Here is a 26,321-nt window from a genome sequence, read left to right as displayed (position 1 = left end):
TGAAGTCGAAGCTAATGGAGAAGCATACAGCGTTAGGCCAAAAGAAATGGAGTTAGAATACGGTAAGGTCAAAGGTAAAAAACACAGTATACGATGTGAGGTCAAAGGTAACGGAGACAGTATACGGCATGAGGTCACAGATAACGGAAACAGTATACGGTGTGGGGTCACAGATAACGGAGACAGTATACGGTGTGAGCTCATTGATAACGGAGACAGTATACAGTGTGAAGTCAGGAAACACAGGCAGAATTTGGTGTGAGGTCATAGGTAACGGAAACAGTACACGGTATGATTTAAAGGTAACGAAGACAATATACAGTGTGAGGTCAAAGGTAACGAAGGCAGTGTATGGGTGTGACTGAAAGGTAACCGAGGCAGTATACGGTGCGAGACCAGAGGTAACGAAGGCAGTATGCGGTTAGAGGTCAAAGGCAAGGGAGACAGTATACGGCGTGAGGTCATAGGTAACAGAGACAGTGTACCATTTAACGTTCTGTCTTCTGCTTTCCACGTTATCGCAGACAACTCTTCCCGGAAACATCAAAACGAGCCAGAAGAATATGACGACAATAGTGGCTATAATTGTGTATCCCCAAGGAGGAAGACGCAGGTTCTGTTTAGATATAACCCTGGCGCTCAAAAACGCTGATATCGACAATCCCAAATGTCAGCTGCCTTTTTTTTTTATTTTCGACAACCAATTTTATCGGACTGAGAGCTCGTCCTTAAGCTATTTGGCAAATACTCGCCAGCATTGCCGTTCTACTCCCTTAACACAAAAATCATCACTCGCCAGGAGATATCGCTCAAAAAACACACAGTATTATACAAAGGTTCCGGTAATTCGAATACCTTCGTGCGCTGGCAGTTTGCAGAGGATCTTGTAAACTTATACAACAGTGTCAAAAAAAAAGTGTACAAACCGATTTTGGACTGCCCACAGCTGTAACACGAGATTAACCCGACTGATGTGAAGTGGATTGGAGGGTAATGGCCACTCAAATGACGTCTACACAAAACCAGGGTTCCTTAATTATAAGACTGACCGCGCTCCAGGAATTGTCACCTAATTTACGTCATGTCATGTTGACGCAGGTCCGCTGGGCTGAAGCTGATAGAGAGCTAGGTTAGTCCATGTTGAATATTCAAGAACGGTCTCCAGTCGGGATTTTGCCATGCTCGGCGGCTCTCTCACTACTTCTACGCGGTTTGGACCCCTTAAGCCTTTCGTTTATATGTTATTTTCATATTTATGTTCGACGGCCATCTGTCTCTTTGATTGCTTTCTGTAAAGTCTGCACCCTTCAGTACAAACAGCAACAAGAACAATGTAATTTGAGCTAAGAACAGCCGACAGTGGAGGTACAACGCTGTATACGTTTATGCACAAATAAAGTAAAGCGATAAAAAAACCCCACAAAAGTTGAAAACAGTTAACCTTAAAAAGCCTTGTTAGTGGTAAATACAGTAGTGAATGCTTAGGTTATGGCTAAGCCAAGCAACCTGGACAATTGTTTGTGCTAGGTATAGCCAACCCTGGGTGTAATGTACTATATGCGCTTGTGTGAGAGTTACAAAATAACGGATCAAAGGCAAAAGTTGAAGACGGTTTAAAGGTCTGGTTTTATTAAGTGAAGTATAGTGAATTGTTACATTCAGGCTCGATTAATGGACATTTCCCTACAGTCTGGCAGTCAAGCGTTTCATTTCTGTCGAATTCTGACATTGGCAGTAACTGTGAAAGTGAATTAGTTTAAAAAACGAACTGCATTAAGTGAACCAGTTAACGCAATAATCCCGTATTAACTTGAGTTTTCTTGGTTAGGTCTAGGTTAGATATTCAACCTCTCATCTTACCCATCTGTGTCAACCTATCAGGCCTCCGACTTAACTTGGCAAATTGCTTATTTCTTCAGAGCTCAGGATTGTTACTTCGCCATTTCTACTTCCACGGTTCGCCCAACGTACCAAATCATTACTTTCACTGTGGCACAACACAACTCCATCCTGCTCAAATCACACCCACTGAGATTATCTTACAGACGGTTTCACAAAATGATGCTGGGAGGACCATCGCAAGATGTGCAACAAAAATTCTCACACATAAGAGAATACAGTTGCTATGCTTCCCTCAAGCAATTTGTAAACGGTGTATAGTGGATTATTCATGTAAAACAGGAAATGTGCTAAACTGGAACAGTGGGGCTTTGGTCACTGAAAATTATTCCACTGAAAAACATTCACGGCGTGCAATTAAAGAATCCGGTTTTCTCTCCCTTCATATGTACTGATTGTGGCAGACAGCAGGATTAATGAGTCGACTGTTGTTGAGGACATAGTTTGTTTTCGTTAGGCAAGCCTACGGTAATCAATGCAAGGCGGTCATTCCGGAGAGACTGGCCACAAATCACAGTCTGCTCAAACTAATAGAACATCACTCTATCCCCTGCTCACGGGGCCTTCATACACCAAACTCATTCATCATCATTAGAGCACAAGCACCTGCTAATGTCATCAGAATCACCTCAATGATTAAACGGCTCCGACGACAATGAATTCAAAACGATGACATTATCGATCGTAACAGCCAATTTACGGCATATCTCTGGGCATACGGAAAGAATTACAAACAAGTTGGAGAAAACCAGTTTCCTTAAAGATAAACGAACAAGAATAAATCAACACACACTTAGGAAGGATCAATGCAGCGATTTTGTTCAGATAACATAAAGCATCTGAGAAGGTCAAAGTAATTTATTCATATAGGCATTCATCAATGAATGGATAAACGATCTATATGTCACGGTGAGTTATGGACAGCAGGAGATGAGGCAGAATTCAGTATAAACACATTACTGTCTGGCTGCGTTGTCCCATGCAAAGCGAATGTCGAATGTCACCCTCCATTCCCACCCTATACAATCCCCCCCCCCCCACCACTGCCCTTTTCATCTCATTAACAGCACTCAACACTAACCAGCCCTCCTTTATTAAACCACTCAAACCAGTTCAGTTAAGTGATTTGGCCTACCACTGTTTCCCTTCAGGAATCTGCAGGAAAATTGGCCCACTTTTTAAAGTTCGTTACCATTACTCTTGGAAGTTACGTTCACCCAGTCCTACTTTTTCTCTAATTTAAGAGGGCAATAAACTGTGACTGGGCTGTTTTTCAGCCAGGCCATTGTACAGAGAATTACTGAGCCTGACTGCACAGCACGACACCATGCCTCCACACAACACCCCGGCTACTGCAACTGACAAAACTATTTAAATAGTCCCGTGGAATTCCTTCGCTGCAGACTCCCCAGGGAGAACTCCAATCCTAACCGTCCAGTTCTTTCTGGACAAACTGTGAAATTGCCTGTGAATGACATCCCTTCTCTGAAATGCAATTATCTCCCTGGCAACGCCTTGCCGGCTCATCTTCCCTCCGTCCACTCCTCACTTTGCCGGCTGGGGACTCTCTTCTTCTGACTCCCCAAACTGACTGCCAAAGTCCAGCGGCTGGCACTCTAGGGTCCTTAGGTTGACCAACACACACATGCATGACTGGCTGAATCGCGGCACCGTCACCAGTAAAACTCTCTGACGCTCAGAACCTGTGACACAAACACACATAGAGATGACACCAGACACAAAAGAACAATGGCATGGATGGATAGGCTTCACGTTAATATTTAGTAGTCTTGAGCCGCAGTTCTGTAACATGACAGACACAGGTCAAGGCATGCAATTTAAGAACAAGTAAATGCTACAGGCAATTATGTAACACATACTAGAGACGAATACGGGTGAATTCAGTCATATGCCAAAATTATCCATCCACTAAAACCTTGAAAGACAATGTCGGCAAAGTGGCAAATAGACATGACGACGAACCAGGGGCTGAGGACAACACAGCATGGCAGAAAAAAGGGTTGAAATTAAAGGCTTACTGATCAACCCACTAGGAAACAATATTAGCATTCACAATTCACCTGACTTGATTTAGACTGAAAAAAAAGCACGGGTAACACTAAAGCTAACTAGAACTGCTTACAGTTTTACGGCTTCCAAGTCTTTATAGGAAGTAATGGTGTTGTAGATGCGCTAGCAATACAAGGGAAGATTTCGTAGAGAAGTAGTCCATTTCTTTTAGCAAGTCGTCTATATTCAAATGTCTATAAAATCAGTTATACCTGCTACAGAGATTGGTTTTAGTCAGTCACAGGTAACAACACACGCTCTACACATCGATATGTTGAAAGCTGATATCCTTGCAAAAGAAAAGAAGTTGTAATTCATAATGTTAAACTGCACAAGCACAGTTTCGACAACAAGAACTCATTGCCTTGGGTGACGTCATAATTACTGAAAACAAGTAGCATGCTGTGGAATGGGAGGAGTCCGTTATGTTCTTTCGGCAAAACCCTGTTTCTTACACTCCCATATCTGAAATTCTTTCCAGGTTTTAGTATGATATAACTTTAATACATGAGTTGTATGTTATATCTTGTAGTTAGTGATCTAACCGTAGACTGATTTTCCAGTTGCATGTCATCCTGTGATAAAAACAATGTATTCGTATCGCGGAGACTGTAGTGAAGGCTATTTTACAGGAAGCGGTTTGTCCTAACCGTATTTTAGTGCATACTTACAACATTCATAAATTCTCCCTAGTCATTAATATAATCAAGACGTAGAGCATTTGTACATAGATTAAACAATATGTACACATAAATGTGCTATATATGGTAACCGGCCATTTTAATACAATTCTTGAAGCCTTACAAGTCTTGTACTGTATCTTGCATAATTTGCAACACACAGATAGTACATACATCGCCTTTTCTACTCAGCAATTTTCAGCAGCTTTACAGTCACAACAGCCTCCTGTCACATGACATCCCAATATTAAGAAAATATTGAGTTTTAGCAATTTAATCTTAATTTGTGATAAAATCATACATGCTAGGCAAAAAATTAAGAGAGATTCGTAATCAGCAGCTTAATCTCCACCAGATAAGATACCAATAAAGTTAAAATTCAAGTTTGTGGTCACGTGACCATATGTAGATTCATTATTTTCTTTACTGTTACACATATAAGCCAAGATTTTTTTAATATTTTTAATGGGCTTGGCATGGCATATCTGCTATTAAAATTTCAGTTCAATCAGACAAAGGGTTCTCAAGAAGGAACGTTTGATTAAAATCTAAAACGACAAAAAATTTGAGACACTACAGCTGCGAAAGTATTAACGTCACAAGAATTTGAAAATAACCATTAATCTTTCAATCTTGGTAAGTTACGTGTTCTTTAATGCATTATGCATTCTGCCAGTGGCAAAAAGATTCATTTTTTTCGATTTTCAACTTCTCTCGCAAATTGTCACAAAAAAAATTACAAAATAGGGGAAAAAACAAAAACAGATTCGTAATTACCAGCACAAACTTTACTAAAATAAGTATTCTCCGTTTTCAATTTCAAATTTTTTTGTTCACGTGTCAAATATGCAAAGTAGTGATTTTCCAGAGCTTTTAACATATAAGCGCGAGCTCCGCAATTTATACTTGCCTCGTTAAAATCAACATATGAAATTTCACGTCAATCAATTCAGCTATCCTTGAGAAGAAAATTAAAGATTTTTTTCAGATGACAATATGTCAATGTTCAAAAAAGTGCCCAAAAGTTTTCCCGCACTTATCCTCTGAAACCTAGTATTGCTAACTGCGCAACAGTTACGGTTTTCATGCAGTTACAAAAACCTAATAATCTTTACGAGAACAACAGGTTCTCAAAGCTTAGAGATTGGAAGCCTAACAAAATAAAGGGATACTTCATTTTTTCGAAGGCTTAGAATGTAAATGAACATAAGTCTAACAATATTTAAGGTATGAGAATTATGCATGGTGATGATATGGGATGCTGTGAACTAAAAGCTAAACTATGACAGAAAATCCCTCAGTTAATATTTCAGATTTATCTTCCCTTGTAGATAACTGATTCATCCTGACATAGGAGATAGCTAGGACTGAAGGACAGGAGGCATAATTCTACATCCGCCCATCAATAATGCACAAGAGAGGGAGGAGCTATGATGGTCACCAACACCTTACCAAGCGTTTTCTCAGCTAAATCAATTCCCCTACTGCGTGTGATTTGACCCGCTGCCTGGGAAGTTAATGAAGCTCAGCATATTTATCCTCACACACAGGCTTCACTACAGCTCCAACGATATGAAATCTAACCACAGCTTTTCCCTTCAAAAAACATGACCATGGATCTCTCTGTTTGCATCCTCTTTGTTTTCTTGGCAATTCGATGTGGTTTCAAACCAATGAAGGTGATGTGAACAGAGATGCTTGTATGCCAGTACGAAATGTGTAAAAAAAGTTAGCAGGTGAGAAACTAGATGTTGTATTGTACACCTAAACTTGGTAACCAAAGAGGAATCAGAGTGCTGAACATTTAGAAGGGCAACTGAGGAGATGTACATGTTCCAACATCACTGTATTAAGAAGTATTCTCAAAACATCATCCCAGCGTACAACTCTCCTCTCCACAAAACATCATCCCAGCGTACAACTCTCCTCTCCACAAAACAGCGATGTATAATGTGTGTTGAAAAGTTTATTCTTATGTGTTCCATCAAATTTCAATTTCAAGTGTGTCAGCATGTCTCAAAACCTTAATATCTAATGTCCTAAAGACCTTAACCTCACATATACCTGTAAGACCTTAATATAAAATGTGTAAGTCTTATGAATATATAATTGTAAGGGCATTAACCTTGCATGTCTCATTAAAACCTCAATGCCTAATGTGTTATTTAAATCACACGGCTTTGCATATACATCTATCTCTAAAATGAAACGCTTCTCCGCCATACCTGGGTGAGAAGGACCTATCACGGTACACCACAGCCAGATGAGACCGCCCTGTCACAGTACACCTCACTTGATTGAGAATGTCCTGTCAGAGTATACCACATCTGGGTGAAAATGTCTTGTCACAGTACACCACACCTGGGTGAGGATGTCTGGTTACAGTATACCACTCCTGGGTGAGAATGTCCTATCACAGTATACCACTCCTGGGTGAGAATGTCCTGTCACGGTATACCCCTCCTGGGTGAGAATGTCCTGTCACAGTATACCCCTCCTGGGTGAAAATGTCCTGTCACGGTATACCACTCCTGGGTGAAAAAGTCTTGTCACGGTATACCCCTCCTAGGTGAGAATGTCCTAGCACGGTATACCACTCCTGGGTGAGAATGTCCTGTCACGGTATACCCCTCCTGGGTGAGAATGTCCTGTCACGGTATACCCCTCCTGGGTGAAAATGTCCTGTCACGGTATACCCCTCCTGGGTGAGAATGTCCTGTCACAGTACACCACACCTGGGGGAGAATGTCCTGTCACTGTAAAGCACTGCACACCCAAGTCAAAATGTCCTGTCACAGTACACTACACCTGGATGATAATGTCCTGTCACAGGACACTTCCGTGTGAGAATGTCCTGTACATGTACATCACAGCAACCCTGGGTGAGAATGTTCTATATGTGACATCATCAATGGATAAGAATGTCCTGTATGTGACATCGCCAATGGGTGGGAATGTTCTGTATGTGACATCAGCAATAGGTGAGAATGTCATGTATGAGACATCATCAATGGATAAGAATGTCCTGTATGTGACATCGCCAATGGGTGAGAATGTTCTGTATGTGACATCAGCAATAGGTGAGAATGTCCTGTATGTGACATCACCAATGGGTGAGAATGTTCTGTATGAGACATCATCAATGGGTGAGAATGTCCTGTATGTGACATCACCAATGGGCGAGAATGTTCTGTATGAGACATCATCAATGGGTGAGAATGTCCTGTATGTGACATCACCAATGGGCGAGAATGTTCTGTATGTGACATCACCAATGGGTGCGAATGTTCTGTATGTGACATCACCAATGGGTGAGAATGTTCTGTATGTGACATCACTAATGGGTAAGAATGTTCTGTATGTGACATCACCGATGGGTGAGAATGTCCTGTATGTGACATCACCAATGGGTAAGAATGTTCTGTATGTGACATCACTAATAGGTGAGAATGTCCTGTATGTGACATCACCAATGGGTGAGAATGTCCTGTATGTGACATCACTAAAGGGTGAGAATGTCCTGTATGTCACATCACCAATGGGTGAGAATGTCCTGTATGTGACATCAATAATGAGTGAGAATGTCCTGTATGTCACATCACCAATGGGTGAGAATGTCCTGTATGTGACATCACTAATGGGTGAGAATGTCCTGTATGTGACACTACTAATGGGTGAGAATGTCCTGTATGTGACATCACCAATGGGTGAGAATGTTCTGTATGTAACATCATCAATGGGTGAGAATGTTCTGTATGTGACATCAACAAGGAGTGGGAATGTCCTGTATGTGACATTATCAATGGGTGAGAATGTCCTGTATGTGACATCAATAATGAGTGAGAATGTCCTGTATGTCACATCACCAATGGGTGAGAGTGTCCTGTATGTGTCATCACTAATGGGTGAGAATGTTCTATATGTGACATCACTAATGGGTGAGAATGTCCTGTATGTGACATCACCAATGGGTGAGAATGTTCTGTATGTAACATCATCAATGGGTGAGAATGTTCTGTATGTGACATCAACAAGGAGTGGGAATGTCCTGTATGTGACATTATCAATGGGTAAGAATGTCCTGTATGTGACATCAACAAGGGGTGGGAATGTCCTGTATGTGATATCAACAGGGGGTAAGAATGTCTTGTATGTAATATCAACAAGTGGTGGGAATGTCCTGTACGTGACATCAACAAGGGGTGAGAATGTCCTGTATGTGATATCACCAATGGGTGAGAGTATCCTGTATGTCACAGCATCTCTACTGCAGCCAGTTCAGATTTGCACCATCTTGATTAAGTCGCTCCACATGATGAATGGTTCAGTTTGCTGGTTTACATAATTTCTGGGGGATATTATTGGCCCCCGTTTCAGGATAATGGGCTGCTACACCCAGTAATGAAGATTTATTGAGTACTTGTTGGCTAAAGGTGTCCGGAAGTGGGGGCTCACACAGTCCATCACACAGGCCACGAGACATGATCACAGGTGGCTTTGACAGCAGGGCTACTGCCAAAACCCATCACACAACCAGTCTTACATCCTCTCCAGAAACAACATAACTATATCCAACTGTTTATACACCATCAAGCATACTACAAAAGCTTTGATACCCACACATGCTTTGGAGAATAATCTTAATAATACAACATACTTCAAACATTTTATTTTAAAACTGCTAAATCATCTGTCACATGAGACAAAACTACAATGTACCAAGGAAACAAAAATATCTGATCTTGTGGAACAAAAGACAAAACTATCTGACCTTGTGGCCAAGGAAACAAAACTATCTGATCTTGTGGCCAAGGAGACAAAACTATTTGACCTTGTGGCCAAGGAGACAAACCATTTGACCTTGTGGAACAGGAGACAAAACTATCTGACCTTGTGACCAAGGAGACAAAACTATCTGATCTTGTGGAACATAACACAAAACTATCTGATCTTGTGGAACAGGAGACAAAACTATCTGACCTTGTGGTCAAGGGGACAAAACTATCCACCCTTGTGGTCAAGGAGTCAAAACTATCTGACCTTAAGAAGCAGAGGACAAAACTATCTGATCTTGTGGAATAGGAGATAAAACTATCTGACCTTGTGGAACAGAAGACAAAGTTATCTGATCTTGCAGAACAGAAGACAAAACTATCTCACCTTATGGAACAGGAGACAAAACTATCTCACCTTGTGGTCAAGGAGACAAAACTATCTGATCTTGTGGAACAGGAGACAATACTATCTGACTTTGTGGTCAAGGAGACAAAACTATCTGACCTTGTGGAACAGGACACTAAACTATCTAAGTGTGTAGCACATAATACTACCAGGCCATATGGCACCTATGGCCAAACTACCTAATACTGTGCCATATGAGTCAAAACTACAGTTGCATCTACATGTACATGTAACTGTTTGGCAAAAGACCAACACTACATTGTACCTGATTGCATGGCATGAGACAGAACAGTTTGATTGATGTTGATGTCACTTGACCAAACTTAGCAGGACATGGACAGCTGTGACAGCCCATAAATAAGGTCACTTCCAGACAGTGTCTGTTTCCAGTCAACAAATAGCCACTCCACACAAGCCCTTCAGTCCTGCTCAGTGTTTTATCACTTACTGGGGCACAGCCTGTAAGTAGTGCAGCAGACTGCACTTAACCCTCAAGTAGGCCGAGAGTGAGAATCTGCTTAACTGCACCTGCTGCAGTGCAGCGTTCACTCACTGACCACAGACCCTGTACACGTACTGGAGATAAGGCACCAGAGTTCCATAGGAGTTTTTATGTGCATGAAATCCAAATAAAACCACTAGGCGCTAACGCATGAGATTGGTTATGCTTCCTTCTATTTTCATGTCATGAACATTTGATATCTTGCAATTCTCCACGAAGAAGCACATCTAGAGCAATTGTACCTAAGTTACAGGTACTGTCTGCTTTGAAGAGAAAAATAATGGAGAATGACTGAAAATCATCGTTTACACAACTCAAACTTAACCTTCTTCACTTTTCCTCCAATAGTCAGATTCGCCCTTTCGGAAATTGTCAACCTCTGTATTTCAAATTCTGCTTTTCTGTTTTTACATGATAATTAATTTCCTGAACAGTTCCATTAAGACTCCCACAATGAAAGTTCATGCATGTACGAAAACTGATGAGCGTAACCATATATGGATGTAGATGCTTGCTCAGAAAAGCTTGTGCAAACTAAACGCTTATTTAAGATTCTAATCTCAGAAAAAGCAATTCTGATGATATTTATACATTTGCAATATCACTGAAAAGTGCAGTAAATGCAGGTTCCTAACTTTATTTTACTTTAACTTTCACTTTACCATTCAAGACATAAAACAAGTCATGACACAGAAACTCTCAAGTATAAACTCTTTAACATGCAAATTTGCCAACAATGACTTTGATCATGTTTGCAGTAGCTGTGAACAGAATCACATCATTTACCCACAGTCCCTGTTAGGTGTCACCCAAGCCTACTGGTTTGAGGACGCCTGACAAGCAGAGAGAGAAGTATCCACAGCAGGTGGCCAAAGCTCCGCCCCTAATCCAGACAATATTGACATACACACAAACAGAAAACCAGCTTTACACATGTCCATTCACACTTAGGTGTTAAAACAAAGAGGACAATGAAAGGGTAGGTCTTTGTATTCATTTACACAAGGCAAATTAATTTCATGTTCTGACATATCGTAACATAAACCAAACCTGGTTTTCACTAACAGCTACATGTAGAGAATGCCTGATGAGGTATCGCCACTACATACATGTACTGTACTGTGACTTCCATTCAAACTTCATGGAAATGTAGCACAACCTGTCTTTTCAGCAGTACACAGTCTAGCCTACACAGTAACTTGTCACAGCAGCTGTAGTTTATGTAGCAGTGTAAATGTAGCACAACCTGTCTTTTCAGCAGTATAGTCTAGCCTACACAGTAACTTGTCACAGCAGCTGGAGTTTATGTAGCGGTGTAAATGTAGCACTACCTGTCATTTCAGCAGTACAGAGTCTAGCCTACACAGTAACTTGTCACAGCAGCTGGAGTTTATGTAGTGCTGTAAATGTAGCGCACACTGTCTTTTCAGCAGTACACAGTCTAGCTTACACAGTAACTTGTCACAGCAGCTGTAGTTTATGTAGTGGTGTAAATGTAGCGCAACCTGTCATTTCAGCAGTACAGAGTCTAGCCTACACAGTAACTTGTCACAGCAGCTGTAGTTTATGTAGCGGTGTAAATGTAGTGCACCCTGTCATTTCAGCAGTACAGAATCCAGCCTACACAGTAACTTGTCACAGCAGCTGTAGTTTATGTAGCGGTGTAAATGTAGCACAACCTGTCATTTCAGCAGTAGTCTAGCCTACACAGTAACTTTTCACAGCAGCTGTAGTTTATGTAGCGGTGTAAATGTAGCACAACCTGTCATTTCAGCAGTAGTCTAGCCTACACAGTAACTTTTCACAGCAGCTGTAGTTTATGTAGCGGTGTAAATGTAGCACAACCTGTCATTTCAGCAGTACACAGTCTAGCTTACACAGTAACTTGTCGGAGCAGCTGTAGTTTATGTAGTGGTGTAAATGTAGCGCAACCTGTCATTTCAGCAGTACACAGTCTAGCCTACACATTAACTTGTCACAGCAGCTGTAGTTTATGTAGCGGTGTAAATGTAGTGCACCCTGTCATTTCAGCAGTACAGAATCCAGCCCACACAGTAACTTGTCACAGCAGCTGTAGTTTATGTAGTGGTGTAAATGTAGTGTACCCTGTCATTCCAGCAGTACACAGACTAGCCTACACAGTGACTTGTCACAGTAGCTCTACTTTATGTGGTGGTGTAAATTTAGCACACCCTGTCATTTCCGCAGTACATAGTCTAGCCTACACAGTAACTTGTCACAGCAGCTGTAGTTTACGTGGCGGTGTAAATGTAGCGCACCCTGTCATTCCAGCAGTACATAGTCTAGTCTACGCAGTAACTTGTCACAGTAGCTATAGTTTATGTAGCAGTGCAAAGGTAGTGCACCCTGTGATTTCAGCAGTACGGAGTCTAGCCTACGCAGTAACTTATCACAGTAGCTGTAGTTTATGTAGCAGTGTAAATGTAGCACACCCTGTCATTTCAGCAGTACAGAGTCTAGCCTACGCAGTAACGTGTCACAGTAGCTGTAGTTTATGTAGCAGTGCAAAGGTAGTGCACCCTGTCATTTCAGCAGTACGGAGTCTAGCCTACGCAGTAACTTATCACAGTAGCTGTAGTTTATGTAGCGGTGTAAATGTAGCACACCCTGTCATTTCAGCAGTACAGAGTCTAGCCTACGCAGTAACGTGTCACAGTAGCTGTAGTTTATGTAGCAGTGTAAATGTGGTGTGTTCTTTTATTTCAGCAGTTCCAGCCTACACAGTGACCCGTTAAAGGAAATCCATATCAAGAGAAATTCTCGCAAACAGTATTTAGTGTAACTCAAACATGGCAAATCAAACAGTTCTGTTTACTGAAGGCATCACGTAAGTGACATAACGAAGATATCAATAGATATGTCAAGTGATTCTGAGGTGGCACATGAACCCGAGACCAGATAGGAAGAGTTGTAGGTTGACTGACTGATTGCATTCTGCACTCTCAGACTAGTGAGTGTGGAGGAGAGATAGGGGCAAGAGAGAAAGGTGGAGGGGGTGGGGGACAAGAAGATGGCCGGACTCCTGTATGTACATACAGGTGAGATCAATAGGCTTCAGTACATGTATATCCATAGTTCAGATGCAAGCATAAGGAATGTCTATGTGAACAGTGACTCCTCTCCTCCTGAGACTTCCTTAGCACAGCCCATCAAACACGCCTTTCCCACCAATCGATATATATTACTTTCATATATATATAAAATAGCAAAATGCATGTCACATCCTGTGAACACAGAAAAAGAAAATGAAACCCATTTTCATTTTTTGGAAGTAAAATATTACATTTTCATGTGTTATTGTATTCCAATGCTTTTTTAAAAATTCATTTATTTTGATTAAGTGAAGTTTCTATGCCGTATTCAAGAATATTTCAATTATACAATGACTGCCAGCATTGTGGTGAGAGAACCCAATGCTGTTTTCAAACAAGTCTTTTTTATTCGAAGCCTCAGCATGTCAGCCATAATGTTGAGAAGGCCATCCGGCTTTGTGTTGATAATCATAAATACACATGATCGTCCTACATGTATGTCAAACTCATAATAAAGCATTTCTTAAAGTATAGTGTTGGCATGCATGGAAGAGCAATACTCGTACATGGGGGAAGTGGGTATAACTCTAACTGATCGGATAAAACTGCCACACACACATTTTAGGTTCCTGAAACACTACCATGACTAAATGTTTCTGCACTGCTATTTTCCTGCCAATTAAGTTGAAATATATCAGCAATTTGTCTGAGAAATTTTTTGCCCGTGTTACAAAATGCTATGACTTCACCAGCAACCACAACTCAAAAAAATATTGTGCATTTGCACTTAAAACACCCCTGCCTTGAGCACATGTACCATGTAAAGAATACATCCAACTTAACGGTGGATAGATCTTCTTCAAGTGGCATTTAGAAGTTGTAAATCATTAAGCAGGAGAACACCTTTTAAGCATAGAAACTTTGTGGTTTATTTCAGACTGCTGCTGCTGCCCCTTATATAAAATTTAACTTAAAAGAGCCCGAAGAAAGAGGTCAAGGTCACGAAAATCAATAGGGTTCTTACTCATGCCAAGGTGGAAGTGTGGTCTAAGTTTGGTGAACTCCCGCTAAACCATTCCAGATAAAGAGCGTACACAAGGATACTGACGGACAAACAGATGCCACCTGCTACGACAATACCCCTTGGCCAATATTAGCTGAGGGGTAAAAATGGTGGTATTGCCAGACTGATTTTTTGAAATGTTGTAGAGAAAAGTGCAAGATGCATGTGGAGGTGTGGAATGGTACCACGCAAAAGTTTAACAGGGTACATGTATATTTGATGTTGATTATTTATTTATTTGATTGGTGTTTTACGCCTTACTCAAGAATATTTCATTTACACGACGGCGGCCAGCATTATGGCCATCTGCAGGTTGCTGGCAAACCTGCCCACTGGGTGCCAACATGAGCTGGAATCACAGCAACCACATTAGTGGGAGGCTCCTGGGTCATTGCATCACACCGGCGTGTTAACCCCCTCCACCACAGAGGTCCCCTTTTGAGGTTGAAGTTGACAAATTTACTACATACAATGTAAATACATTTAGTAAGGAAAATCAGTGTGATGAGGTAACCTAACAGTGACTTGGCTTGCCAATAACCTTCCATACTGCTGGTAGAGATAAAAGTAAATTCCTCAATTTGATGAGTATATGGAAGGTGTAGATGTAAAGGTAAATCTAACAAGATTATATACGGACAAACAGATGCAATGTCATACATACACTGTATATCATAATGTGATCGTTAATATCCTATGTAAGTATTACATTTCCGAAGCTCCCCTTTCTGTTTTGGTGTTCAAAATGTTCTATATTGTCTAAAAATATAAAGGTTAAACAATTAAAACGCCCTTGCTATAATAATCAGTTTTTCTCCCAAAAAGTTGAGAAAATTTATATAGTCTTATAGTCAATCCACAAATATCTCCTTAGTCATGGGTGGAATTTTCTATCATTTTCCATAATTTGCCATGAAGACATGCATAATTTAGAGGCAGAAATCAAATATATAAAAGTAAATGTAAATGTAGATGTTAAATATTAAATAGTTATGAAGACAGAAAAGTGGTTTATTCTTTACACGCAGATGTATAATAATATTAAGATGACATGTGCCTGTCCACCCAGGTATGGACCATTGCATACAGTAGACACGTAACAAACCAGTAGACATGCATGTACACTGGTGAAAAGCAGGCAGGTTTTCTCAGACAAAGCACATCTAGGCTGAGACCACCTCTGATTTACATACACGTAATGTACTCTCGAAAAGGTAGACAAAGGCTCTAGGGAACGAATGTTTCAGCTGTGTAGATAGAGTATCCAGGCTTTATTACCTTGTAGACAGTCAACCACACAGTCTTTTATGACATGAAAACATCAATTTTCAACTTATCAGCTGATATTGTGTGACATTACAGTACAAAGACATGTCGGTATAAAACTGCTATTTCTGGAATAGGAAATGTCATCTTCAAACAAGAACGAAATTTCAAAACAAATCACGTTATGAATATCTGAGAAAATAAATGAAGCGTCAGATTAGCTGTACTATTGGTTTCCAGGGCAACAGGCTGCTATGACGTCAGACAAGAAAGTCTTTGTAAATGGAGAAATGGCTGCCAGCAGAAAGAGTGTTTCATAGCTGTCCAGAGTTATTTCAAGAATCAATCAGCAGGACTTCTTTGTTCCATCGCTTCGTCTCTTCTCACAAACAGGATGATTCAAGTTCACTTTAAAGCATGCCAACGGAAATGTAATCAATCAAGTGGCGCCTGTAGTGAAGTCAATCCAACGTTTACAATTGATGAAGACATATAAGTAAAGGTCTTTCAAATTGAACCGCCTGTCACTGGAGACTTGGCTAACAGGGTCCGGCACCAGCATGGAGCTTTTAATCAACACTTTCCAACAGCCAATGCTTTACCTCTACTTTTCTCTTTTTACACAATGTCATCAAAATTGAGACAGTTTTTTAAAAAAGACAAACTTCACACAGCTGTTTGAAGATCTACAAAGGTTAACCACTTCGGGAATTTTGTTTTTTGTTGGAATTCCAATTTGTCTGAAATCAGCCATAGCAGGATGTACATACAGGTACATGAGCTACTTATTAATTTCTGACTGCAGAGAAATCAGCTCCTTAAGCTCATCTTGTTACAGACTGCCAGTAAGTCCACAAAGAATCGTAACAGTCTGCCACACTCCAGGTGCTCTTCTCCAGTCCATGAACACGTGAGTTCTAAACAACAGCTGCTAAACCACATACAAGTTCATGCAGGTAAATATTTTCCACTAACTGCAACAGTCACAATATACATAAACTTCTGGGCATAATAATGGCAAAACACAAACTCTACTGCATACTACAGGCAAAAAATTTATTCCTGTCTATGATATTTACACATATTTTCATGTACATCAGAGCATAGTACTGGCAAAAGATTTACTTCTGATCATAATACTGGCAAAAGATTTACTTCTGATCACAATACTGCAAAAAGATTTACTTCTGATCATAACACAGCCAAAAGATTTACTTCTGGTCATAGTACTGACAAAAGATTTGTGTCTGACCATAGTACTGGCAAAAGATTAACTTCTGATCATAATACTGGCAAAAGAGTTACTTCTGATCATACACTGCAATACTGGCAAAAGATTTACTTCTGACCACAATGCTGCCGAAAGATTTACTTCTGATCATAATATTGCCAAAAGATTTATTCTGATCATAATACTGACAAAAGATTCACTTCTGATCACAATACTGGCAAAAGATTTACTTCTGATCACAATACTGGCAAAAGATTTACTTCTGATCATGATACTTGCAAAAGATTTACTTCTGATTATCACACTGATCAAATGTTTACTTCTGATCATAGCCCTCACAAAGGATATACTTCTGATCCTAATACTCACAAACAATTTACTTCTGATCATAATACTGCCAAAAGATTTACTTCAGATCATAATACTGACAAAAGATTTACTTCCGATCATAATACTGGCAAAAGATTTACTTCCAATCATAATACTGGCAAAAGATTTACTTCTGATCAAAGATTTACTTCTGATCGTAAAACTGGCAAAAAATTTACGCTGTACTTCTGATCATAGCAGTCACAATTACTTCTGATCATAATACTGGCAAAAGATTTACTTCTGATCACCACACTGATCAAAGATTTACTTCTGATCATAAAACTGGCAAAAGATGTACTTCTGATCATAAAACTGGGGGAAGATTTACTTCTGATCACAGCACTCTCTGATCATAATATACTGGCAAAAGAGTTATACTTCTGAGCAGAATATTCCAAAAAGGTTTATTTCTGGTCACAACTCACAACAAAAGGTTTGTAGGCTTACCTGAGTACAATAATGGCAGTTTTAATACAGATTATATTATTCAGAAAATAGGATTCCTTCATAGTGTGTACATGTAACTGGCGAATGATTTTAATAGGTTAGGTTTAGAAAAATTTGGTTGTGTCAAGGATAGCCCCAAACCAACTTTAATGCCCATTCAATCCAAAAACTTGATGCAGTTACCTGCCCTTGTCAAACATGTTTATACAGGTAAATGTACTTGCAATATAGCAGATAACTTAGTGCATTACTAAAGACTCCCCGTCCCCGCTAGTCCCAGAAATAACTGACAGACGATGGCAAGGTATGAAATATGTGGACTGCTGACATCTTGCTGCAGACACCTACCTGACAGATAATTATCATCAAACACCTTGGCAGCCTCCTCAGGCACCTGCATCAGAATTTTTTTTAATGGAGCACATTCTCATGTTAGTTTGAAGAAAATTTTGCCAAACCTTAGGACAGAACAATCTCAGAGATTGTAATATAATACTGGGAAAGCATAATAAATTTAATGGCAAATCATTTATTTCTGTGCTGAATAAAAGAAATTAGAATTTTCACTGGTAATGTCATCCAGAGAAAACATTTCAGTCTCAGTGTGACCATGGCTAAAGAGTTCAGTGTGAGTGACTGGTGATGGCGTAATATTGCTTGGGACGTCAAGAATATAGGCATTTATGGTGGCATTTACTGTGATTTTTTGGTGAAAAAGTTCAGCCTGAGCATTAGTCACCTGTTGTATGTTCACTACCCCCTACCATTCACAACTATTCAATGTTTACCATCCCCTACCATTCACAACTATTCAATGTTTACAATCCCCTACCATTCACAACTATCCAATGTTTACCATCCCCTACCATTCACAACTATTCAATGTTTACCATCCCCTACCATTTACAACTATTCAATGTTTACAACCCCCTACCATTCACAACTATTCAATGTTCACCATCCCCTACCATTCACAACTATTCAATGTTTACCATCCCCTACCATTCACAACTATTCAAAGTTTACAATCCCCTGTCATTCACAAATATGCAATGTTTACAATCCCCTACCATTCACAACTATTCAATGTTCACCATCCCCTACCATTCACAACTATTCAATGTTTACAATCCCCTACCATTCACAACTATTCAATGTTTACCATCCCATACCATTCACAACTATTCAAAGTTTACAATCCCCTGTCATTCACAAATATTCACTATTTACAATCCCCTGTCATGCACAACCCCAACAATGTCAACTCTTTTATTTTCACAATCCCCTAACAATGGCAACTCTTTTATTTTCACAATCCCCTAACAATGTCAACTCTTTTATTTTCACAATCCCCTAACACTGGCAACTCTTTTATTTTCACAATCCCCTAACAATGTCAACTCTTTTATTTTCACAATCCCCTAACAATGGCAACTCTTTTATTTCCACATTCCCCTTACAATGGCAACTCTTTTATTTTCACAATCCCCTAACAATGGCAACTCTTTTATTTCCACATTCCCCTTACAATGGCAACTCTTTTATTTTCACATTCCCCTAACAATGGCAACTCTTTCATGTTCACAAACCTCTGAGACTCTCAATTACTTACAGCTGTATCTAAGTCCAAAATCATGCGAGTTCAATCATAACTCTTGCTAGCTCACAACGTCCTGTCATTGGCAGCTTGTGTTTACAGCTGAATGTCACTGGTGAGTATTCATGTTTCCAATCCCTTGTCATCTGTAACTTTTCCATGTGCACAAGGGCACTGTAAATAATATCTTACAAACATGTACTATTTCAGGAAGTTCTGTGTGAATGCTTTTGCTTCTACAATCCCCTGCCACTGGAAGCTCTTCTATGTTCTCAATCCACTGCCACTGGAAGCTCTTCCATGTTCTCAATCCCCTGCCATTGGAAGCTCTTCCATGTTTTCAATCCCCTGCCATTGGAAGCTCTTCCATGTTCTCAGTCCCCTGCCACTGGAAGCTCTTCCATGTTCTCAATCCCCTGCCAGTGGAAGCCCTTCTATGTTCTCAATCCCCTGCCATTGGAAGCTCTTCCATGTTTTCAATCCCTTGCCATTGGAAGCTCTTCCATGTTTTCAATCCCTTGCCATTGGAAGCTCTTCTATGTTCTCAATCCCCTGCCATTGGAAGCTCTTCCATGTTTTCAATCCCCTGCCATTGGAAGCTCTTCCATGTTCTCAATCCCCTGCCATTGGAAGCTCTTCCATGTTCTCAATCCCCTGCCATCGGAAGCTCTTCCATGTTCTCAATCCCCTGCCATTGGAAGCTCTTCCATGTTCTCAATCCCCTGCCTATCGGAAGCTCTTCCATGTTTTTAATCCATTGCCATTGGAAGCTCTTCCATGTTTTCAATCCCTTGCCTTTGGAAGCTCTTCCATGTTTTCAATCTCCTGCCATTGGAAGCTCTTCCATGTTCTCAATCCCCTGCCATTGGAAGCTCTTCCATGTTCTCAATCCCCTGCCTATCAGAAGATCTTCCATGTTTTTAATCCCTTGCCTTTGGGAGCTCTTCCATGTTTTCAATCCCTTGCCTTTGGAAGCTCTTCCATGTTTTCAATTTCCTGTCATTGGAAGCTCTTCCATGTTTTCAATCCCTTGCCATTGGAAGCTCTTCCATGTTCTCAATCCCCTGCCCATCGGAAGCTCTTCCATGTTTTTAATCCCTTGCCACTGGAAGCTCTTCTATGTTCTCAATCCCTTGCCACTGGAAGCTCTTCCATGTTCTCAATCCCCTGCCATTGGAAGCTCTTCCATGTTCTCAATCCCCTGCCACTGGAAGCTCTTCCATGTTTTCAATCCCTTGCCATTGGAAGCTCTTCCATGTTTTCAATCCCTTGCCATTGGAAGCTCTTCCATGTTTTCAATCCCCTGCCACTGGAAGCTCTTCCATGTTCTCAATCCCATGCCCATTGGAAGCTCTTCCATGTGTTTAATCCCTTGCCATTCGAAGCTTCCATATTCCCAGTCCCCTGCCACTGGAAACCCTTCCATGTTCCCAATCCCCTGCCTTCATAGGCAACTTTTCTGTATTCACAATCCCGTCATCGCAGAGAACCCGCAAATATGTGTTTTTCAAGGACAGTTAACAATTGTTAAACAGATTTATTTAAAATCTGATAAACATATACTGTTTGATGATGTCTTGCATGTTGGGTTTGCATTTACAAATTAATTCCCTGCAACTTGTCGTCATTGGCAATTTTTCGATTTGTTCACAATCTTGTCAACCCAGACATCCCACAAAAGGAGGTTTTTTCAAGAGCAATGTACACAACTGTTGAACAAACAGATTTATCCAACATCTTACATGAATCTCTTACAATGGTGAGTTTGGCAAGAAGCCAAATAATGTCATTACCAGTGTATCTGGTTTACTGCCTGAATATGCCACTGTAGATGGCAGTGTTGTAACACTTTGACATTTCTGCATATCACATCTACACCCGCACTGCAATTTCATTCTAATTTATTTAAATATTTAGGGTGGAAATCCATAAAGTGAGTTGATCAGGGTAGGCAGAGTCAGGCTGAATGGGGAGATGTGTTGATAGGGTTGACAGGTGCTCATTACGTGTCAGCAGCAGTTACAGAGCAGCATATAGAAACCTCAACCTCAGCACAATTATCTTCAAACCTAATTTCCATAAACAGATGGCACCCACATCAAAATTACCCTGATAAAAAATCTCACCAAAAACTCAACTACAGAAACTTAATCACGGAGAAAGAATGAAGTAGAATGACTGATGTGTTGACTGAGAACTATCAATAGTGACTGACTGGCATTTAGGTCAAACAGTTAGAGTAAACAACCACTTTTAATACATAAAATAAATATTTTGGACACAGTCTGGTTAGGGAGGACAGAAGACGAAGACATATTAGCACAAATTTTCATGATCCATTAAAAGTTTGGTGTCAATAATTTTCTCAAATCAAAGGGAACATGCAATGTAACACTGAATAAAAACATCACTCTCTGTCCAAATTATCAACAAACTAAAGACTGAACAAACAGCCCTATAGGTAAAATCAACCACTTGTTATTGCCAAGACCCCAACAAAGAGTGTGAGAGAGGGAATCTATGGATTGACACTCTTAGTCTTGCTCAGAGCCTGCAACTCATGGTTAGGAGTCACCCATCTTTGACTTGTTCTCACCGACAACAAGCTGCTCAACATGCCAAATGTATACGAAGGTCTTTAATGATATTTACATCTATATCTGAACCACAGATAACTTGTCAGGGTAAGTTTAAGGTCTTGCCCACTTTATCACACATTTTTGATTTGTTTGCTGACATTTACTGACATTTGCAATGTAAGCGGATTTCTCTGTAAACAAATGTAATGACCTTCACATTAACAGCCAAAAAATCACATAAACTATCTCCTGCGTATACAAATGAATATCCAGTAACATAGCAGTATTACTGGTGGCTACTGATCTATGACTCCATTAAAGTACACTGATAAAGCCTTAAAACCTGTTACCATAAAACAAGTTGTTTTAAGAGATTTTATAATAGCTTTAAATTTCAGTTTCAATTTTAAAAGTGGCAGGTTTTCAGTTATTTCCTCTATCTGAGATTTGTCAGAGCCATAACACAACAGGTACGAATTACTATAATGCTGATATCATCCATTCTCAGAACAGACCTGTTGTTGTGCATGAACAGAGACGAGTCAGCTCTATACTCAATAACACACAATTCATTACACAAAACATCAACTGGCATCAGAGAACAGGCTCTGGAAGACATCCAAGAGCCATGTACAGGGTGTCCCAGAAGTCGTGCACCATCCTGATTTTCATTTTTTTTCTATGTTTCAGATTTAATACTGATTTTAATTTTTTCTCTCTCTTTCAGTGTTAATTATGGGCTAATAAAGTAACAGACCAAGAAAGAGTTGAATTGGAAGATATGGGGCAACACACTGCTCTCTAGCTCAAGCATTCAACTTCACCTGGATGGTGCGGCGGACTTCTGGGACACCCTGTATAACCTGAACCTAAACACAGCCTTGACACCCTCACTTTAATGGCTTCCTGTAATTAAAATCACCCAAAGAGACTGCCATGAAAATCGACCATGGTGGAGGTCATGTAGGAAGTGTATTGATGAAGAATGAAAGCTGACTGGCATACTCCACCTGGAAGATGAATGCTACCTATTGGTGAAGTGTATAGTAGGCTTCAGTATAATACAAAAATATTCCCATACATCACATCAACCAATCCCCTGCAGATCACCCATTATGGTAGCCACTAGACCGAACTGGAGAGAGGCTCCTGGTTCATTCCAATGCTCTAGCATGGCCCTCCCTTCAAACAGATAAACCATTCCATCACAAATCACAGAGCAAAGCTACACCACACAACTCACCAATCATTTAGAAAGTTGGCAGGCATAGTCTTGCTGAGTTGTCAACTAACTTACCATAATTCTAAACAATCTTATCTTCAGCTTAAACTGACTTCTGAATCAAGTTGCACTAGTGATAAAGCTCACCTAAAATCACCAAGTCTGACTGACTGTATAATTCACTCTGTGCATGTTTGCTTGGCACAGTTTACTTATATTTTCAAGGTCTGATCACCAAGGTTCACCTATCTGTCTGCAGTACGTACAGTAATTAGTCTGCAGTACATCCAGTAATTAGTCTGCAGTACGTACAGTAATTAGTCTGAAGGGCCATGTATTTGGAGTACTGCTCCATAAGAACATACACTGTAATACTGAAGACCTAACAGTCTTAATGTACTTGTTGTTCAGGAATTATCAGTGTATAAATTGATATCTGTTTATATGATGACACTTTTCTGATGTACATGAAAGTGGTCTTATTCTGAGAACCAAATAAGAAAATAGAAAGATCGCCAGCTGGGTGTAGAGTGTATGATGGCATGATCCATCATGGGGCTGAACCCAGAGTTCCACCAGGTACACGACAGAAACTTCTATCCGTCAATCTTTATAATGGGGCTGCTAAACTGGAACTCCTGTGTAAGATGTAGCATGTTTGTCAATTACTTTAGATAAGATCTTCAGAGATGATTAGCCACGAGTGTGTACACAAATCCCTGTACTTCTCTGGATGCTTCCATCCAGTGTTTAATGCCAGCAAACAATGTACACTGTAGGTCATTAACCCCATCTCTGGAGGTCAAACAGTTTAATGTCAATCTGATATTAGGCAAAATTGAAAATGTCACCTATATGTGTACAGTAAATGAAGTAGAAAACATTGCCTGTGTTAAACTGGTCACAATTGCCCTAGGATTATTTACGTCTTACTTTGCCTCATAAGTAATAATCCACTTATCACTCATCTAAAAAAGAGATGTGTTGGTAGAGAAAAAATGGAGCAGAGCGATGGTGGTAGGGAATCTGCTTTATGCAATGTACTTCCACAATCCATCCCAAGCTTAGGCAAAGAATCAAGGTCAAGACAACCTTGACAGTTATCAAGCTATTCTGACTGAATTAATGTACAAAGGATCCTTGTTATAATAAAAGGGCTAACTTTCAAATCAATCAGTTTCCACATTTAGTTTTGCTTTGTTTAATGCTGTAATGAAGAACTTTGTTACCGTTATGATATAATAAATATCACATATTGTCTACTTTCCCATTAAGCTGTAGTACTGCATTACATATCACCGTGTTGTCCTAGGCACACCCTTGTGACTACCCAGGAAAGGATAGTTCAACACACACAAAGCTCAGGAAAGCATCACAGCTGTTTTATAAGCCACCCCAGCAACCCTGCTCGCAGTGCCAAGTGTGACAGTGGTACCAGCTGGGGGATTTGAACCAGCCGGGGATTTGAACCAGCCATCTCTGGGTTACAAGTCCACGCTTCTACCACTGGACTAGAGGGAAATTCCCTCCAACAATGTTAAAAGTCCACTACCTAGATGTATGCAACTACCCTAGCTAGTCTCCATGGCACAATACCCATGTTACGCCATCAGTGGAAGCTGTATGGACAGATAAAATCGCAATTCCACAATATGACTAGCCTACATGTATATGTAAAGCAGTGCCTATAAAAATGACAACAATTCATAATGGTTACATGTGCATTGTATCTTTTTTACTGAAAACATGACAATTTTTATCCAATACATCCAATTCAGTCCTTTTCAATAGAAAATAAGAAAAGAGATGATTTGAATTTTCAGTACAATTCTGGTTGCTACAAACGTCCAAAACTGGAAATTTTGTTATTCAGTGTTCCAGGTTGGGCCGAACGATGTAATTTACACCTGAAAAAATGCCTAATTCGAAGGAAAGTTTAAAAAACTATGCAGAGGGTACTTGCCACTTCATGTTGACAAGCCTAACATTCGCAAACAGAATATGGGAGATAACTCTAAGCTTATGTATGCTTGGGGAGCCATTAAACTCGAAATGCAATCATGATGGACAAGTGGAAAATTATGTTTCTTTTGTTTTTGCCAAACCAGCAAAACTTTTCTGGTTGATGATATCGCTCCATATGAAGATCTGAAGTTGACAAAAAGAAATAGGGGACAGGTGTTGATAGACGCAACATATGAGTAGCTCATGTCAGTGGTGATTCGTCATCCCAATCAAAAAGTCAAGTGAAAAGATTATTTTGAAAAACTTATACAGAAAAACAAAATCCTATGTGATGGCAACTGTGGGCTCATCAAATATACATGTAGAAATATTGACGATCGAAAACATGAGGGCAATGCTGACACAAAGGCACTGTTAGGCTTTCCTTAAACCTTATGCATGGTGTATAGATAATAAATGGTTTTCTATGTATAACCAGCACTCCTATGATACACCAGTCAGCCTGTGGTCCCTACTAAAAAGTGCAAGCTCGCCATTTTGTAGTTAGAATTGGTAACAAGGCTACCAAAGAGCTCGCGTTTATGAGACAAATGAATGCATAACTTCATCTCAATGCATAAAGAACTGAAATCATAAATTTGGTGATTTACAGTATTTAAACATACACACAGAGCATCAATGATGGAACATTTCCCTTGCATCATTGTGCTATATGTGTATGCAAAACTTCAGGTCAATACATTTTGTACTTTCTGAGATACCACCCCCTAACATTTTTGATTCTAATACACAATACACCAAGACAGGAATTCAGTAATTTACAGTATTTAATATGTACACAACGAATCAACAATGGAAATATCCCACTCGTTATCTACATGAACAAACCCTGGGTTTAATAAATGCAGAACTTTTTGAGATACCATCCCTAACATTTGGTTTATTTATTTATTTATTTATTTGATTGGTGTTTAACGCCGTACTCAAGAATATTTCACTTATAAAACGGCGGCCAGCATTATGGTGGGTGGAAACCGGGCACAGCCCGCGGGAAACCCACGACCATCCACAGGTTGCTGACAGACCTTCCCACTTACAGCCGGAGAGGAAGCCAGCATGAACTGGACTTGAACTCACAGTAACCGCATTGGTGAGAGGCTCCTGGATCATTACGCTGCGCTAGCGCGCTAACCA

General features: G+C 40.0%; 1 protein-coding gene across 1 annotated transcript in view; it reads right to left on the bottom strand.

Annotated features, from left to right (window-relative positions):
• Window positions 1–2,645: 2,645 nt before the first annotated feature.
• LOC135478581 (DNA polymerase delta subunit 2-like) overlaps window positions 2,646–26,321 on the bottom strand; it is a 45,215-nt gene continuing 21,539 nt past the window's right edge. The window contains exon 10 of the mRNA XM_064758634.1: window positions 2,646–3,602. Coding sequence (XP_064614704.1) covers window positions 3,445–3,602 — 158 coding nt within the window. The 3' untranslated portion in view covers window positions 2,646–3,444. The remainder of the gene's footprint in view (window positions 3,603–26,321) is intronic.

This window comes from Liolophura sinensis, chromosome 1 (assembly GCF_032854445.1).
Source record: "Liolophura sinensis isolate JHLJ2023 chromosome 1, CUHK_Ljap_v2, whole genome shotgun sequence".
Taxonomy (NCBI): Eukaryota; Metazoa; Mollusca; class Polyplacophora; order Chitonida; family Chitonidae; genus Liolophura; species Liolophura sinensis.
Note: the sequence above shows the minus strand (reverse complement) of the source record. Positions and strands in the feature narration are given on the sequence as shown.